At 44.2% G+C, this 18245-nt stretch overlaps 1 protein-coding gene across 1 annotated transcript in view; it reads right to left on the bottom strand.

The window, feature by feature from the left end:
- The window catches only part of NCOA6 (nuclear receptor coactivator 6), a 46277-nt gene that overhangs the window by 7792 nt on the left and 20240 nt on the right, over positions 1-18245 (bottom strand). The window contains exons 8-13 of the mRNA XM_063404750.1: positions 16623-17438; positions 13784-13930; positions 11727-12846; positions 5875-5996; positions 2196-5183; positions 630-698 (exon numbers count right to left, since the gene is read on the bottom strand). Coding sequence (XP_063260820.1) covers positions 630-698; positions 2196-5183; positions 5875-5996; positions 11727-12846; positions 13784-13930; positions 16623-17438 — 5262 coding nt within the window. The remainder of the gene's footprint in view (positions 1-629; positions 699-2195; positions 5184-5874; positions 5997-11726; positions 12847-13783; positions 13931-16622; positions 17439-18245) is intronic.

The raw sequence follows: 18245 nt of genomic DNA, 5'->3' as shown, positions 1-18245 counted from the left end.
ATGGAGAATGGCACTTCCCATAAGTAAGCCCACATCTATCTGTTTTCCCTACTCAACTTGGGAATTACTTTTTTAAAACACCCCAGAGCTGATGGTGAAACACCATGATAATAGATGGCAACAGCATAAAGTCATCTGCCAGGGCTCCATCCTGAAACACTGCTGAGGGGGCATCAAAAGTTGAACACACAAAAAAAAGGACTACAACTTTCAAGCACACTCTCAGCATGGCACAAACATATTTCTATATTCAGAAGGGCGCAGTGAAAGAAACACCCCTCTTCTTAGTTCTTCTGCACAGAACTTCCAAATTCAAACACAGTGTATTGTTACAAATCCAGTCCCTCCAATCTATCACTGAATATCTAAAATCTTCCTTGGGGATTTTTCATTTTTTACTTGACCCCATCCTGAATCTCCCACAAGGCTTTGGAGAATTCCAAAGCACAATGTAACTAACAAAGAAAAACAATCCCAAAAGCAGAAATAATAATAAAACCCCCTCCCCAATCCCCAATACACCCAGTGTGTTAGTGGCCACTGAATATGCATTCAAACAAATACATTTATAGTTCCAAACATAGAGGATTTAGTTCACCTCCATTCTGCTTTTCCAAAGGAAGATTTACCTGTTCTTTGAACAGTGCTTTCTGATGTTGTAACTGAACTTTTTTTCTGTGTTAAATGTTGAGAGGATGCTAGAATAAAAGTGGAAGGAAAAAACATTATTGTCAAAGGGAATAAAGGAGTTCCTGATGTGTGATCAGTCTGGTACAAAATGCTCTCTCTCCCAGCTGACTAAGCTCTGCCACTTACAGATGCAATATTTTTAATCTACCCTCCACTTCCTTCCCACTACACACACCTCCCCCTTTTTGAAACAGATTTTGGCAAAACTATCCCAAGCAAGTTTTCTCAAACTAGAATGAATGGTGAAATGAAGCATCATAAACAACCTTTTTAGAGGTAACAGTTTTTCAGCAGACTGCGACATTAAAGGAAATCCTAAAATTTCAATAGTTTAGTCTCCTTTTTTAATGTTCATTTCAACAGAGATTCTGGGGGAAAATAGTATATTTTTAATGAATCAATGCCCTCTCTCTTTCAATTAAAGTGCACAATATGCTCCAGAGTTGCCCTTGAAGGCCTTTGGCAATAAGATGATGATTTAATCTTTCTTAGGTTGCCAAGTAAAAAACTCAGATGGAAAAATAATTTTTGTTGGGCTAATGCTTTCTAGTCTTCTATGTGCTAGCAAACTTACAAAGAACCAGAAGACAAAAAGTTTCATATTCCTGCTTAAATGAGACTAGAACTTCCTAGAAAGTTCCTTCTGTGAAACTCATAGGAAGCTTCCATTTTCCAGTGGCACACAGCTACAACATCCAACAGCCATGAGGAAAGTCACACTGAGGCTGAAGTTTTCACTTCCCCTGACTTCTGTGGATTTTATCATCTGAGATTTTATCTTCTGGGTCTAATTCCTGTTGTAAAGCACAACACTCACTCAGCTCAATTCAAGAGTGATAGGCTTATATCCACACCGGATTCAATAAATTAAAAATGGCACCAAGAAATAGCATCAATGTCATATATAAAGTCTGCCAAATGCTCAAATTAAAATAGCAAAGCTCAGATGTAAAGGTATTTTATGTTTTCAAACTGAATGCAGTTAACTTTTTCATTAATTTCTCTGAAATGAGCATTTAAGTTTTTCCCTAGACAAATGGGGGTTTGGTGTGGGTTGTTTTTTTCTTCTGTTCTGGAGGTTATTCAGCAATTTCCCTAGAGGATGAAGGTTATCCAGAGAGGGAAACAGGATTATAAGATGAATTCAAAATATCATAATTAAGTCAATAAATTGAAATCATTTACAAAATCAAAATTCTGTGGCAAGATCAAAGCAGAATACCAGTGTATCTACCAGTACAAAAGAGACCCTAAGTATTTGTCATTACTGATACATCCACTTTTCCTCCTTGCTTCCAACAGTTACACGAAGTTACAGAATCATATGTTCGTGACAAATACCCCACTGAAGCAGTAAATGGAAAGTGAAATAAAACATCTGGAACTCGACTCTTGGCAAATACAAGCCTGTGCGTCACTCAGCTGTCAGAAACACAGCAGCAGCTGGCAGCCCGAAACCGCCTCGTTCCCCCGTCCCTCCCTGCCCCCGGCAGCCCCGCACTCACCTGCGCTCTGCAGCAGCTCCGGCGGTGCTGCGGGCTGCTCCTCGGCCGCAGCGCTCCCGCCCGGCTCCGGGCCTCCCCCGGGGCTGCCGCCCTCGGCGCTGGGGCCCGCGGGCTCCGGCGCTGCCGCGGGCGCTCCGGCCGGAGGGGCTGCGGCCGGGGGCGCGCCCGGGGCGGGAGTGCTCGGGGGCGCGCCCGGGGACGCGCAGGAGGGAGCGGACGCCGCGGGGCTGAGGCTCGAGCTGCCGGGCCCAGAAGTGCTCTGTTTTGTAAGACTGGGTGCTGGAGGTGTCCCGCTTTTGTTCTCGGGTTCTGCTGGTTGCTGCTCTGTTCCCAAACTATTTGGGACCGACGTTTCTGGTCCCTGCCCTTCTGTTTCTCCATCCAAGGCATACTGCTCTTCCCCTTTCTCCAGGGAGCCAGTGACCTTCTTGCATGCTTTAGTCAGCAGGAGCTGGCCAATCTTGTCTACCTTTCCCTTTCCCTTGCTGGATGAAACAGGACTGCGTCTATTCCCAGATCCCGGGCTGCTTGTAAGCAGAGGGGAAACAACAGGTCCCGACTGGGCTGCTGGCACAGGGCACTGCTCACCCGACCCTGCGCCCTGGGGTGTCTCCTCCGGGCTGAAGTCCTTGGCATGCGGAGCAGGGAGCTGCAGAGGAACACTGGATGGAGCTGGAGCGGGAGAAGGCAGTTGGGCAGGAGATGCCAAGGGATTCAGAATGAGTGATCTGCTGGTGGGAATACTGGACACAGGACTGGGGGATGAGGTGCTGGGAGGAGTGGGCCCAGAGGAAAACTTGATATTCTGTGGGATATGCAAAGGACCAACAACCGCGACCGACTGAGGCATCAGGCTCGAGTTGGAAGTCATGGGGGCTGCTGGAATTGTGCTGGACTGAGAGCCCTTCATCACTTGGATGATTGAGGATGAATTTATAAACACAGGTGTGATGAACTGCGGCCGCGCGTTGGACTGAACTGCCGACTGTCCTTCCGAAACCATCACTTTGCTCCCCACGTTGGGCATGGTGACAACAGTGGACACCAATGCAGATTGCAAGTGGGATGGCAACGGAGCTGATGTATTAGCAGCAGATGTAATAGGGTTGGAAGTCACAAAAACTGTTATCTGGTTGGGGGGTAAAGGGCCTGAAATAGAGGAAGAGCTAACAGGCCTCTGCATTACTGGAGGAACACTCTGTGCAATGCTTGCATTTACTTCTCCCAGTTCCTGGTGCCCTGGATTTGGACAGGGCTCATTATTTTGAGGCAGGCTAAGTGAATTAGATGGCTCCTTGCTCAAGGATGAATCCTGCAGTGGAGGAATGACAGCTATCTTCTTTAGCTCCTCACCAGTGGGGACTATTGGTGCCATTTCAAGACCAGTCAGCCCAGGAGGCTTAATGGTCACATTAGGAGCTCCAGAATTGTCAAGAAGCTGACTTAGAGAAGTTGGTGCCTCCCTCATAGCTGGAGATACCATGGCTTTACTTTCCTCCACGACTGGGAGCTTACTGCTATCTAAGGCTTGCCCGTCTTTTTTTGCCTGTTCCTCAGGAATCAGCACTTTCATTTCTGGGGTAAGGACACCTTTCAGTTCCATACTGGGCTGGTCCTTGCTACTCTGGACACCTTGTGCACTTTGACTCTCAGTATCTTGAGGCATACTAAGGCTCTCCTTATTGTCTTCAGGAATGCCAGTCACAGCAGGTACAGAAACTGCAGGATTCTGATTACTTAGCACGGAGTTATTTTGAAAACTTGTGGTCACAGGTGTGGGCAAAGAAGAGGGACCAGCCATCATATTTCTCTGTAATTCCACGTTCTGCAAGAGAGATGGATTCTGCTGAGTTGTCAATGATAATTTAGCTGCTTTTGAATTCTGTCTGCCAGGGCTTGGTGTAGTTTTCCTACTGGATCCAGGACTGGATCTTCGACTATTGCTTGGGCTTGCTCTCTTTGTTCCTCCAGTGTTGGTTTGTTTGCCCGAATTAATGACCCCACCTTCCAACTTGTGTGACTGGGAGGCAGTAAAACTGGACTGATTGTTAATTGTGAGATTTGATGGGGCTTGTCCAATGGCCTTTAAAGTAGTGGGATTCAGACCCTGCTGATCAAATCCTCTATTGAGATTAGGCCTAGGAGGTAAAGGAATATTGATCTGGGGAGGGAACAGTCCAGCAATAGAAGCATTGAGCCTCTCTGGAGACAGGCTGATTTCTGAGGGTTCTGTGCTGGGTGGACGGTTATTAGGAGTCTGAGGGTAATATGGCCTTGGGCTAGCTCTGTTTGGGGTTTTAGGCCTTGAAGTTTGTGATGGGGCAGCAACATTTGGAAAATGGTGTGTAAGAGCACTAGACAGAGAACTAGACTGCTGCTGGGGACTTGCACCTTGGGCAGCTGATAGTGGGGATGGTCCAGGCTTGGGTCCTGTCATCATTAACTGGTTCTGTGAAACTACTAAATGAGATGTCACATTATTCTGAGCTGCTGATGTTGGAGGGCCCTCGACTCCACCTCCATCCGGAAGAGAGGATACTGATGACACCTCTCTGAGAGGTGAGCTGGAAGGATTCTGTACATTATCTGGATAAACCATTTTTCTTGCATTATTTCCCAGAGGAGGATTGCCTGGCAGGGCCATCCTCTGTTTGTCAGGAGATGGAGGCACGGGCCCAGTCCCCTGGAGGTTCACCATCACTGGCATGCTCCCGCTCTGCTGCATCGGCATCCGCTGGGCATCTGGGTTCAGGGGCCCCCTGGGGGGATGAACCCCCTGGGGCACGGGCAGCCTCACTGATTTGGGATCCTGCTGCATCATCAGCATCATCATCATCTGCTGCTGCTGTTGTGTCTGGGGGGGTGCCTGGCCCTGCTGTGGGGCTGCCTGGGGCTGCTGCTGCTGCGGCTGGGGCTGCTGCGTGTGTGGCACGAGCTGAGGCGGCATCTGCTGAAGTGGCCTTTGCTCCACTGGCTGAGATGGGTAACCTACGGCAAGAGGATGACACATGTTAAAACCAACCAAATATCAGAGGAAGCAGGATTCCTGTAGTAAACAGGATTGGATAGAAAGCACAGCCTGGAGCCTGTTTATCTTGGATGCGAGCCACATTAACAAAACAAGCTTTACAAACAAACTTCAAAGTTTGACAGCCCTCAGGAGTCATGGACCAGCACATCTGCCACAGACCTGACATTTTCTTGAGTAGAATTTGCCATGTGTTCCTTGGCCAAAAACATGCTAAGAACCCCCTGTGTGGTTTATAATATAAATCCTATTGTAGACTTCGAGTTTAATCATCTTTACATGCAAAGGATCATTCCAGCTACAACCATTGTTTCTTCTTAAAAATCAGCTATTGGTCAATGCTAAATTTTTAAGACATCAGTCTGTGCTACAGCTAGAAATACAACATTTTTTATCAGTTATGTTACTGCTGAATAATGCTACAGTACTCAGTATGATACCTGCAGGATGATACATGAGAATGGGGTCACCTCTTCATTTCGAACTAACCCAAAGAAAACACCTCAGCAACAGTACCAATTACTTACTAGGAGGAAAAAAAGATCTGAACTTGAATGTGTGATAGCAGAAATAAAATAGAACTGTCACAAAGATCATTAAAAGCTCTCCTATAGTTATTACATGTAAATAATCACAGAAAAATCCTACTACCTGGTGGCCTACTTGAAAAGTCTGAGAGTTTAGGGCCTGACTTATCTAAATTCATTCCTTGGTCTCCAGACATCGATGACTGATCACTCTCCTCCAGGCCAGCTGGACGTGATTCCGAAGAACTGAAAGAAAAATATTCACAATTAAGATCCATCAGTGTTTGATTTCTGCTTCTATAACTAAGTACTCAAGTAATTCATTCCTAGCACTCTGCACAGACCTGGAATAACCCACTGAAATGCCTCTGATGCCAGACTGCAACACACATACCAGGTCTGTGTATAGTCGGTGCCTTAAATACTACTGAAAAGGAAACAATTTGCCTGTTGCTTTTTTGATCCTAAATATTTATTTCTACCGTGAACTTGAGCTTTATAACTAAGAGAATGCCAATGGCTATTTCAAATTATAGAGCTAAATATATTTCAACTAAACTAAACAGGCTTTCCTATGACATCTGTATAGATAAGCAAGTGCCATGGGTAGATGCATTTTTGATTTATTTTAATGGTAGCACCTTTTCTTCCAGTACTGCACCCAGAAGTGACTCACTCAGTATCCAAGGTATCCAAGACCTCTGATAACATCACAGCACAATAGCACTGACAGGTCAGGCACTGAGTTACCACTGCAGAGCACAGACCTGTGTGGTACTGGGGCTCTGTAAGTGATCACATGCCAGTCTGAGTTGGAAGGGACCTTAAAGCCCATCTCATAGCACCCCCTGCCCTGGGCAGGGACACCTTCCACTATTCCAGGTTGCTCCAAGCCCTGTCCACCTGGCCTTGGACACTGCCAGGGATCCAGGGGCAGCCACAGCTGCTCTGGGCACCCTGTGCCAGGGCCTGCCCACTCTCACAGGGAATAATTCTCTCCCAACATCCCATCTAATCCTGCCCTCATCCAGTGGAAGCCATTCCCTCTTGTCCTGTCCCTCCATCCCTTGTCCCCAGTCCCTCTCCAGCTCTCCTGGAGCCCCTTCAGGCCCTGGGAGGGGCTCTCAGGTCTCCCTGAAGCCTTCTCTTCTCCAAGTGAACATCCCCAGCTATCCCTGCCTGGCTCAGAGCAGAGGGGCTCCAGCCCTCAGAGCATCTCTGTGGCCTCCTCTGGACTCTCCAAAGGAGTGTCCTTCTTGTACCTGAGGGCTGGAGGCAGCTCTGCAGGTGGGGTCTCACCTGAGTGGGGCAGAGGGGCAGAATGCCCCTGGACATGCTGCCCACACTGGGGGATCAGCCCAGGACTCAGCAGGGTTCTGGGCTGTGAGTTCACATTGCTGAGTCATATTCAGTTTTTTATCCATCACCACCCCCCAAGTCCTTCTCCTGAGGAACCTGATGCTTCCTTCAATTTAAAATTGTCCAGACTCAATGCCCCATACTTCGACCAAATCAAGACAGCTTTTGCAGACTTAGAAAAACCCCAAGTTTCTATAGTGAACAATATATATGGTCAGAGGATGTAAAACAAAGAGGGATAAAGAGTAGAAGAACTAAACTGCTTATCACCTTCATGAATATATGAAGGTTATGGGAAGTTCTATGTAAGAAAAGCTCTAAGCTAAAATTAAAGACATCAAAAAAAGCACACTGCCAATAAAGAGAGGTAGAATCATGCCAAAATGTCATGGACAAAATTAACACTTTCAGCAAAATAAGAATTTGAAATACATAATGGTGGGGAGATCTATGCTATTTCAATTTACTTGAGAATAACAGTTTCTGCCATCTATACAGCCAACCCAAAGCTGTAGACACCCATGGAGACACCCTGGCCTGTCCCAATGTTCTGTTAACTATCTAATCAACATTCAAAAGGCAGCATGTGACTGGAAATCCTTGAATTTCTGTGGGTCGAAGCTGAAGAGAACATACACCAAGAGAGAAGAAAGGTAAAAACAGGGCACAGTTCCAGCCACTGCTGCTGAGGGCAAGTACTACCAAGGAAAGCACCTGGAGTGCAGTGCTGTATCTAATCCAGCACACCACCAATGCTGTGATGCAGGTGGTGTAGGCTTACATGCCTCCACCAATAAATTTGATGAAAACTGGTGAAATGCAGAGATATGCACTAGAGCATTATATTAACAGCCATAAATGAACAGAAATTCTGGCAGCAAAATCACCCAGAGGAGTTGCAGCCTTTAGCGCAGGTGCCAGCCACGTGAACTGTAAGAATGCCTAAAATTGTGAATGCAATCTCACATTTGTCAATTTTGCTATTTATTTACAATGGTGGAAGATCAAAAATGCTACAGTGAAAGTTCAGCTCAAAGCTGATACACAGCATCACTGCACAGACAGGTTTAACCCAGAAAACAAACCTGGTGCACAGTGGATCCTTAGCAAACACTTCCTGACAGACAGGTCTGTGCAAATCTGCCAGAACAGACCTGAGCTTGGTTTGCCAGCAAAGAGCAGCTATGGTAAGAAAGTCTGCTTCTATCATTGCTGGAAAATTTAAACATCAACTAAATCTCAAATGTGGCTGAAATTCACCAGGCATGTTTATCAACAACCACTCCTGAAAAATAACCAGAATATGAACAGCAAGATGCTTGTGTAAGGGACAAAATATTCCATATTTATTCTTCTTTTCTATTAGTCTAGATATAAAAAAAAAAATACATAAGAGTAACTGCACACCAGGTACAGTCTGGATTGTCATCAGCAGCTGATGTCATCAGCTCTGCTCTACCAGCTTTACTCTGAAGTACAACCTTTAGATACAAATCCCTCCTTAGGGCAGAGTGAGAACTCCAGGAAAACCCAAACCAACCAAATCAAAGAAGGTGGCAGCTGGGTCATAAGGAGAACAAACCTAAAATGACAGGTGTGGCAGACCCAGCCCGGCCCAGGAGCAGCAGCTCCGGGGGTACAGAGATGCTCCTCCCCTGCTGCTGAGTGGGGGCATTTCCCAGCTCTGCCAGGGAACTGGCACCCCCAGACCAGCACTGAAACCCTCTGAGTCTGGTTGGGAAAAGCCTCTTTGTCCTGCAGTGCTGTCACCACCTGCACTGGACACTGCAACCTGAACGGCAGCACTGAGAATGATGTCCCACAGTGGATTATTTCTGTTCTACCAGTGCACCCGATATTCATGGTTTGTGCACAGTGGAACATTAAATAGCTCCTTGTTTGTGCATGGATTTAATAGAATTAACCAACCTGTTTTATCCACAGTCCCATTTCATCTAGCATCTTGTTCCTCAGTTTACATCCTATTACCCACAGTCTTCAAGTACAGCATACAGATGCAAACAGTTTTAAACAACCAAAATGTCCTAGGTTTCATTCCAATGCAAAGCTGGTCAATTAAGCAAACCCTTGAAACTATTTTAGTCTCAGCTGAATAAACTCTTTCAATAGCTCACTTACCCTCTTTGCATTCCAACATGACTGCAATCCATATTACTAATTGTACTTCTGTTACTATGTTATTATTTTCAGAAATGACTTTTTAGCGTCTTTATCAAATTAGCTGCATTTCCACACAAGGTTTGCTGCTCTGAATTCTAAAATTTCTGAGGAAGAATGACAAAGAGGAAGCTGAAATGAAAAGGATCCAATTTCTTTCTTATGCAAGAGAAAGTGATCCAAATTGGATTTCATTCCTGCCAATCCCAAGGCAGGAAAATGCTGAGCTTGCCCAAGGATGTGAGGGAAGCTGAGAGTGAGGGAGGCAGGAAGGTGTTACAGCCAGCTTTCACTGCAGTCTCCCTTTTTTTTGCTGGAGAATAAACTCAGGAACTTTTGTAAGAACAGTTCCCTTCTTAGTGCTTCTGCAAGGATCAAGTATTGATATAGTCCATGCAGAACCAAAACGCTCATCCATATCAGAACAACATTCTGGTTCCATTGTTAATGACACCGAAATCTGATTCAAAGCCTTATTTAGGAGCTGGAATTGAGCTGTCATAGCTCATTAGAAAATCTGTAATTGAGACTTCTACTGTGAAAACTTTTTAATAAGCAAATAGTCTTGTGAGGCTTTGCAAGCTCTGAGGAAGAGCTTTTTTTCTCAGAGGAAGGCACATTTATTGATATTACCAGGTCACACTGAGGCTGGGTGCTCATCAGTAAGACCAATGAAAACAAAATCATCAGAGTTTTCTTTAATGATTAATGGATTTTTTTTTCAGAAGGTGGTGGCAACTCACCTACTCCCTCTGAATGCTCTTCACTTCGACAGCAAGGCACTTGCTACAGCAGTTGTTCCCATTGTTTTATTGGAATCTATTTGGACTGGAGGAACTGGTGTCTGTGTTAGGTTTCTAAGTCACCCCAAAGCTGCAGACTGGCCACACACTTGGTGCTGGCCAAGTTACTTTACCCAGGTTTCCACATCTGGCCACAGACTGTGTCCTCTTCCAGCTGTAATCTGAGGTCACTCAGCAGCAGTGAGGACCTGACATGCCATACCATGACTGTATACAACTATACAGGAGAGCCTTGAAAAGCCTTTTTCCAAGACCTATGAAATTAGCATGCTTTGCTTTACCTTACAGCATTTCTGCATTTTATTTTTGTGCTAGTTAAGCCAATTAATGATTTTCACAAAAGATCACTTGCTATAGATGATGTGAGTTTTTCAGTCCACAATTAAAACGTCCATGAGATTATTAATTCCATCTTCTCAAAGGAATCTTGACACTGCAGAAAATGCAGACTGGGGCTACACACTGAATAATCAAGGCAAAAGTTAAAATATTGAACAGCTGCTTAGTACTTGATGTCATCTTTTCTTTGCACTGAATTGAACATGTGTCCCTAGGAAAGGCAGCATAAACTTCAGGTTAAAAAAAAGATTATTCAAAGGGGCCAGACTGATGGAACTAGAGCTACACCAGGAGCTTCATGTGCTATTGCCACCTTTTTGTTTGGTTCTAAGAATTTAATTTTGATATTTGGATATTTCTCTGTTAAATTTTCTGTGCAAAATTTGTAAATTTTTCCCATTTTTCCCTGATTGAAAACAATCCCCCGAAGTACCATCAGGTGGATTCCTGTTAATGCCCCATGGCTCATCTGCAGCATTAGAACAGTTAAATAAAGCGTATCTGCCTTCACCATTTGAGGTGAATAATGGCACAGCAGCAGCAGCTACCACCCTGTGCTGGGTGATAGTGAACTGTCAATGGCAAATGCTACAGGACACCTGGCCAAGGAAGAATGCACTGGCCAAAGATGGAAAAGATTCTGTAATCTTGCATTTTCACTAAAAAGACACATTAATTCAATTATCTTTCAGTCTTTTCCATTGTCCTCCTCCCTCTCAAGAGCTGTGGGGTTTTTTCCCTTCCCAGTCTCTGCTAGGCCAGCACTGCTTGGATTTGTTTATCTCATGCCCAGAAAGTACCACATTCTTCCCTCTAAATTCTAGCTGCAGCTTCAGCTAAGAGAGAAGTCCAGCTCAATTCCAGGCACAAATGTGTCAGAATATGCACATGATTCAGGAAACAAGCCCCCAAAATCTGTCCTGCACACATTATATAGAGGCTTCTAGTTCTTCTGAATGTACTTCCCACCCTTTGATTGTGGCTCTCAGACTGCTTAATAAAGGCAGCCTCATCTTCCAAGGGCTGTGGCACCATGGGCCACACGCTAAACTTCCTTCACCCAGTAAAGGTAAGGAACAGTGCTGGTAGAATTGGGTTTATAACTGAGTTTGGATATTTGCATGTAACTTTTAATCTTGAACAAACATTCCAATGACAAACTCTTGAGAGGAACTGCTACAACATGAATAAAATACACAAGTCCTTTCTCACCCATTACTTGCTGATAAAATATTGACAAGATGCCTGTGGAGTTTCTTCATGCCCCTTATAAAAAACACTGTAATATTAAACCTACGTTGTTTGTTCTAGCTGTTGATTATTTTTCTTCTTCCTTGGAGGCTTCTTCTTCTTTGGCTTGTTGGCATTCTGGTTATTCTGTTTGTTGTTCACACCAAAGTGCCCTGCTGAGATATCGCTCTGAAGTAGGTTAACCAAGAGTGGACTTGTGAGCGTCACATCTTTATTGACAGGAAATACAGGGTTCTGCCCACAGGAAACCTGGTTCCCATTGGGAGTTCCACTAAACCCTGTACTGAAAGGCAGCCCATGGCCAGAGAAATGACTCCCTGAAGCATTGTTGTTTCCTTGCATTCCTTGCATATGAGAAGGCACCATGTTTGGCTGCTGAACAGGAACCTCAGGTAACATCTGTGTCAAGTTCCCATCATTGTTTGTTGTGGTTGTAGTATCCCCAAGTTGCTGAGAGATGTGAGGACCAGGTCCAGTGGGTCTTAAAACTTGCCCTTGAATTCCCATCACCTGAGAAGGATTCCCATTCACAGGGCCTTGCTGTGCCATCATCTGCCCAGTGAACTGCACCATGTTTCCTTGCATGTTTGGGGTTGGTCCTCTCATCAGTTGAGCTGGCCCCGTCATAACATTGGACTGGTTTTGACTATTAAAAGGCTGTTTGTTTCCTTGCATCTGAGTGGTCATCATCTGTTCCATCATTGAGTTTTGCTGTAGCAAGACCTGGCCCTGAGGTCCCATCATCTGATTGTGTGTGGACATCATCTGCTGTCCCTGCTGGGAAATCATCTGTTTGGGTGGGGTCATCCTCTGGGGAGAGGGACCAAGATTTTGGTTTTGAGGTGTCACCATCATTTGGCCTTGCGGCATGAGCTGAGTTCGAGAAAGTATCATCTGGTTTTGAGGGTTCAGCGATCCCTGAGCCTGAATGTTCACCATCTGTCCTTGAGAGGACACGATTTGCTGATGCATCCCCATAAGCTGGGACTGTGGTCCTTGCTGAGGCTGTCCCTGAATGTTGCCCATGTTAACCTGTGGCACCCCACTAGCACCAGCCTGCTGGTTATTCATATTTCCATGAAGTCCCATTAGGTTGGTCTGCATCATATTTGGTGGGCCATGTGCTGCTTGCATCTGAGTTTGAGGAGGTCCAGATCCTTGGCCACCTTAAGAAAATAAAAAGAAAATACCAGTAAATACAAATTGGCGTGGTGCAAGTGTTTTCACACCTTTAAATGTTGAGAAGTCCAAAATCGCTTTACTCTCTTTTCCAATAAACTGGCGTATCTCATGTATTTGCAGTTCTGGGATACAAAGTTTGATGCTATAGACACATGTTAGTAATGAAAACAGAACATCATACATCTAAAACACTTGCACTGGTACTTCCCCTGTATCCCACTTCAGAAGACATAACCGAAACTTAAATTTCAGTTATTACTTACACCTAAGTTTGAAAGTCTTCCATAATGTCACCCAACTCAGCAGAGTAATTCCTAACCGAAGTGAGCTTCAAACTCTGAGCTTACTTTATAATGAGTTAAAGAATAAATGCACACAGAGCACTGATGAAATGACATCATGAGGGTATCTGCAATCCAGCCAAAAGACTAATAATTGAATTGTTAAATGGAGAGAGACTTTGTGAATTAAAGATTTCATTTTCACGCTTTAAGCAGACTTCTGAAATTTTTGAAGGAAGTAATAATCTTTTCAAAGCAGAACAAGATTATTTTGCTATTCTGCTTCTAGGATAATTACTTTTTTTTTTTCCAGACAAGAGGTTTATTTTGTGTTGTATCTTTATTACCCCTTGCTTCCAACTTTCAGTGCTGCCTTCCATTCAATTTCTCAACAGCTGCTTCTGAAGCCCAGACCCACAGTTCTCATCCATAATAGTTGGGTTTTGAGAAACATGAGCAGCCTTATGCTTTTTCTTTCCCTATCCTGCACTACACCCCGAGTGCTGCTGCAGCCCCAGCCAGCAGCTCCCTGTTAATGGCAGTTGTTTAATGGCTTGGGACCTGTGTGACACAGGAAAAGGCATCATGTGCTACAAATGGAAAACAGAGGAAGCTGAGGAAGGCCCCAGTGCAGTCAGACCTGTGTGCTGCACGTTCTGGCTGGTTTGCAGCTGCGGCGCTCCGCTGTTCCCCGCTGTTCCTGGAGCTGTGGAGGGCACCTGACCTTGCAGGAAGTTCTGGTTAGCCTGGCCTGCAGGGAACCCCGGGGGCAGCCGCTTGGGCATTCCTAAACATGAGAATTTTCTGATTAGTTAGTATGGAAAACTGGAAATAAAAACCAGACAAAATCTATAATTGGAGAATACCTTTGAGTCTGTGTTGTCATATGTCAGGTTTAGGCAGAAATTGTTTTTTGCCAATATACAAAATCCACTGAAGACATATATAGTTCTTACCTGTGCAATAATTCTGCCTAACAAATTACTATGACTAATTTCAAACTATAATTCAAGTACAGAACTTACTACCCAGAGAAGGTGAAAAGTCCATGTTTGACCTTTCAGAAACTAGAATTTAAAGTGGTTTGTTGCTTTCTGCTCTACTGCATCTCTTAGCACACCCTTAATTTATTCCATGTACACAAACAGAAATAATTGGTATTTTTGTTAGTGCTATGCTCCTCTCACCAACCCTGGCACACCAGGTGCACACTCCTTATCAGAGCACACACTCAAAGGGTCTTTTCATCCCACAGTGGGCTGAGGAACCCCACAGTTCAGTATATCCAGACCTGCTGCTCATTCAAGTAACTCTGCTATTCCTGCTGCAAGAGCAAGGAACTCTTTGAGGCCCTTATGTGGCACAACACCCACACATTGGCACATCCAAAAACCACTGCTGCCCTGGGACAGAGAGAAAAACCTCCCCTCTACCTGCCAATGTGAGCAGCAGCATGGATGGACTGAAGAGAACCCACTTCTTTCCAGCTCACTGTCCACACAATGCCTCAGACTTTGAAGCAATCCTGCCCACTGCCCCCTTTATTTTTCTGACCCAGTGCCAGAATGTGACTTCAATGACTTCTGCAGTTACAGCTTTCTTGCACACTTAATTTTACTGCTTGTGCTAATTATCTGGGCTTAGGTTGTAATTAACATTTCAAGGTAATCAAGTCTATAGGCCAAACACCAAATATATCTGCAAATACAGAAATAGACTTATTGAAACACCACGTTACTGGCTTCCAGCTTTAGTTCTGCTAAACTTCTAGGGGAGTTTTGCACATAGGAATGCTTGAACTGAGAAAAAAAGAGTGTTAGCTTGGCCTATTCCAAATCTGATATAAATTCTGATTTGCTAAATTGGCAGTGTGAAATTGCAAAGTGTTTGAATGAATTAATTTACACCAAACCTTTAAATGTAACATGGCTTAAAAATGGAAATATCTATAATGGCAAATTAACATATAAATTGCAGCAAAGAATGAGCATGCACAGAAGTCAGGCAAAGATCTCAGCAGTGGGAGCAACACAGCTTTGCTGAAACCTAGGAATCCTGTCTTTTAAAATCACCTAGGATACAGCTCACAGCAGGTTTGTTGATTTTAGCAGTAAGGTCTACAATAAGACCAAGTAACATATTTTGATAGTTTATTTCTGGTGTGACTTTTAACTCAGAAAAATGAAGTTTGTTTGTAGTAGGTTTAGTTAGGAAGCAGAACATGGAGATTATACTGGCTAAAGGTCATGGATAAGATATCTGATGGGGACATATGGCTGGTGAGGCAAAACTGTAGGGAAATGTGACTATAATAAATAATGAATAACTGCTTCCAGATGGAAACAAAATAAGATACACCAAGTGTAGGGCACTGGCAGATCCCAAGAGAACCTTGAAACAGAGAAAATTCATCTGAATTCAAACAAGACCCATGGTGCAAACAGTGAAAACAAGAAGCTTGTCTGGATCAGTAGACCAAGAAACAGGAATTCCTTACAGTTCAGATAGATTTTGGATGTACAACATGAGAATGCAAGACACTAGAATATGCTTATGTGTGTGTAGGTGGACAAAGAGTATGGGCCATATTTTGTAAGTACATAAAAGAAATTATTTCAAAGGCTTAAGAAAGAACTGGTGCATGGGACCTGAGAACAGCCATCTGAGAGGAAGATGAACAAATGAGTGAGCAAAGAGAAGCATGACAAATCTGCATGGAAATACAAAGGGCTCAAGGGGAAAAAACACCAAGAACACAAAAGAGATCCTGGGACTGACAAAAGAAATGCTTTCATTGTTAGAGAAGAACTCTAGGAGTAGTAAGGAAAAGAAGTGAGTGCTTTGGTCCAAAGAGAAAACTAAAGACAACACAGGCGAGTGAAAAATTAAAACATCCTGTAACCTCTTAATTTTAGGATAGAGAGTACAACAGCATGGCAACAATAGTTCTTTCTTCTTTATATGGGAAGAAACTGGTGACAAATAAAGAAAGGGTGAAGAAGAAAAATCTACAGCTTAGAAAGGAAGGTACAAAACAATGCCTCACTTCTGTAGTAGAAAATCTAAATGGTGACAGAGAAAGCTGAAGAGAGAAAAAAAGTTTTCATTACACTCTTGCAAAAAATCCTCCCATTTCTCCCTAAAAAGAACAACCCCAAACCTAAACAAAATCACCACCCCATCTCTGAACAGCCTAAGCTTGCTTAAGGACAACAGAAGAGCTGTCAACAGGGTGAGTGGCAGTAACAAGAGCAATGCACACGGCAACTCTTCCCTGACCCTTCAGGCATCTGTGCAGGACAGACACAGAGTAGAAACCAAGTGATGCTGATGCTCATTCATCAATACCCACCTCATACTCCATCTATTCATTGATTCTGTTTCATAAAGGATGTTTTTAGAACTAACAGCAACATGAGTTCTAGGCACTTTATGTTTCTTTTCCTTTTAAAATAAAAGAAGGTCTCAGTACTTCTTACCTCCTAAACCAGGGTGTAAACCTTGTGGACCTTGGTTTTGCTGCTGCATCACCATGAAGTTGGGGGGTACATTCCCCTGTTGCACCATAGGATTACGACTGGGAGAACTGACAGGCTGCTGGAATCCCTGGGGAAGAGTGCTGCTCTGGGGAGGCCTTGGTCCCAGCTGCTGCTGTGTCTGGTTAACGGTTGGAGATGAGGCAGGAGAGCCCTGCTGGAAGGAGGAGGGAGAAGAAGCAGGAGACTTGTTGGTCAGGTGGGGTTGTTGTAGTGGTGTAGGAACCCGTGAGGGTCCTCCCTGAAGGCTTTTCATTTGAGGAGCAGTAAACTGGCCAGGATTGCTCATCTGGGGAAAGTTTGAGTGAGCCTGGGAAGCTTGCTGGCTTCCAAAAGGATATGGAGGTGGAGGATGAGTAGGAGTTTGTACAGTTGCTAGAGATGGTCTTGCTTGAAGCTGCTGCTGCATTTGTCCAGGCAATGGGGCCTTTTTCCAACCCTGGTTTACTGTCAATGTACCCAGTGCTCCCTGGGTTGGAGGAGGCTGAAGTGCTCCAGAAGGAAGCTGGTTCCAGCCAGGGGGAACTGGAACCTGTGCTGGTGAAGAGAACGAAGGTCGAATACCCTGCTGTGGCTGCTGATGTGGCTGGGGAGGCCGATTCTGTAACTGCTGCTGCTGCTGTAGCTGCTGAAAGCTGGCTGAGTTCATCTGCCTGTTTACAGGAACTGACTGCATTGAATGGAGCTGGGGAGCTAAAGATCCAGATGGATGATTTTGTTGCTGTATATTTAGCCCAGATAAGAGTGGGTCCATTGCATCTAATAAAATAGCAAAGAAAAACAATTAAAAAAAAAAAACAAAACCAAAAAACCAAACCCTGCTGTAAACAAAACCCATCCCAAAACAACAAAGGCTAAATTCCTTGCTTGCATTTTCTCTGCATAAAAATTCATATTCCAGAGAAGCCAGGTCTTATCAATTTATATCCTCTAAAATAAAGCACAACAGCCCACAATTCTACAGACTGATGTGAGCCCTCTACACACTCAGAACTGCAGAATCTCAGAGTGTCTTAGCTGGAAGGACCATTGAGTCAAAATCCCTGCTCCTGGCAGGAACACCCAAAATTAAACCACAGGACTAGGAGCATCATTCACACACTTCCTGAACTGTCTCAGGCTTGGTGCCATTACCAGTTCCCTAGGGAACCTGTGAAGAATAAACCCTAAACATTCACACCCACCAGACCCCCAATCCTTAACCTACCAGACTACCTACCCTTCCTGAAAAGAGGGAAAAAAGCACCAGAAATATTCCTGCCTCATTGAATCAGTCCTTCTCTTACCTTCAGCTAAACATAAAGCTCAGTCATGACAGTTTAAGTGCAAAAATACCATTGCCATTGCTCAACACATTTGACCAAATATCAAGCAAGCTGGTGACTTACTAGACACCCAGATTATTTGAAAAAATTTAACAGATTAAGGGGGAAGGGAGGTTTTCACAGAAAGAGTAGCTCCCAGAAAGGCAGGGAAAATGCTCCAGAACAATTCTGGACCATTCTCATGAGTACAAACTCAAGCCTGTGGGCTGAAGAATCAAAGTTTAAGAATATTTTCAGATCA

Source organism: Prinia subflava, chromosome 8, assembly GCF_021018805.1.
Source record: "Prinia subflava isolate CZ2003 ecotype Zambia chromosome 8, Cam_Psub_1.2, whole genome shotgun sequence".
Taxonomy (NCBI): domain Eukaryota; kingdom Metazoa; phylum Chordata; class Aves; order Passeriformes; family Cisticolidae; genus Prinia; species Prinia subflava.
This window is presented reverse-complemented; position numbering and strand designations above follow the sequence as displayed.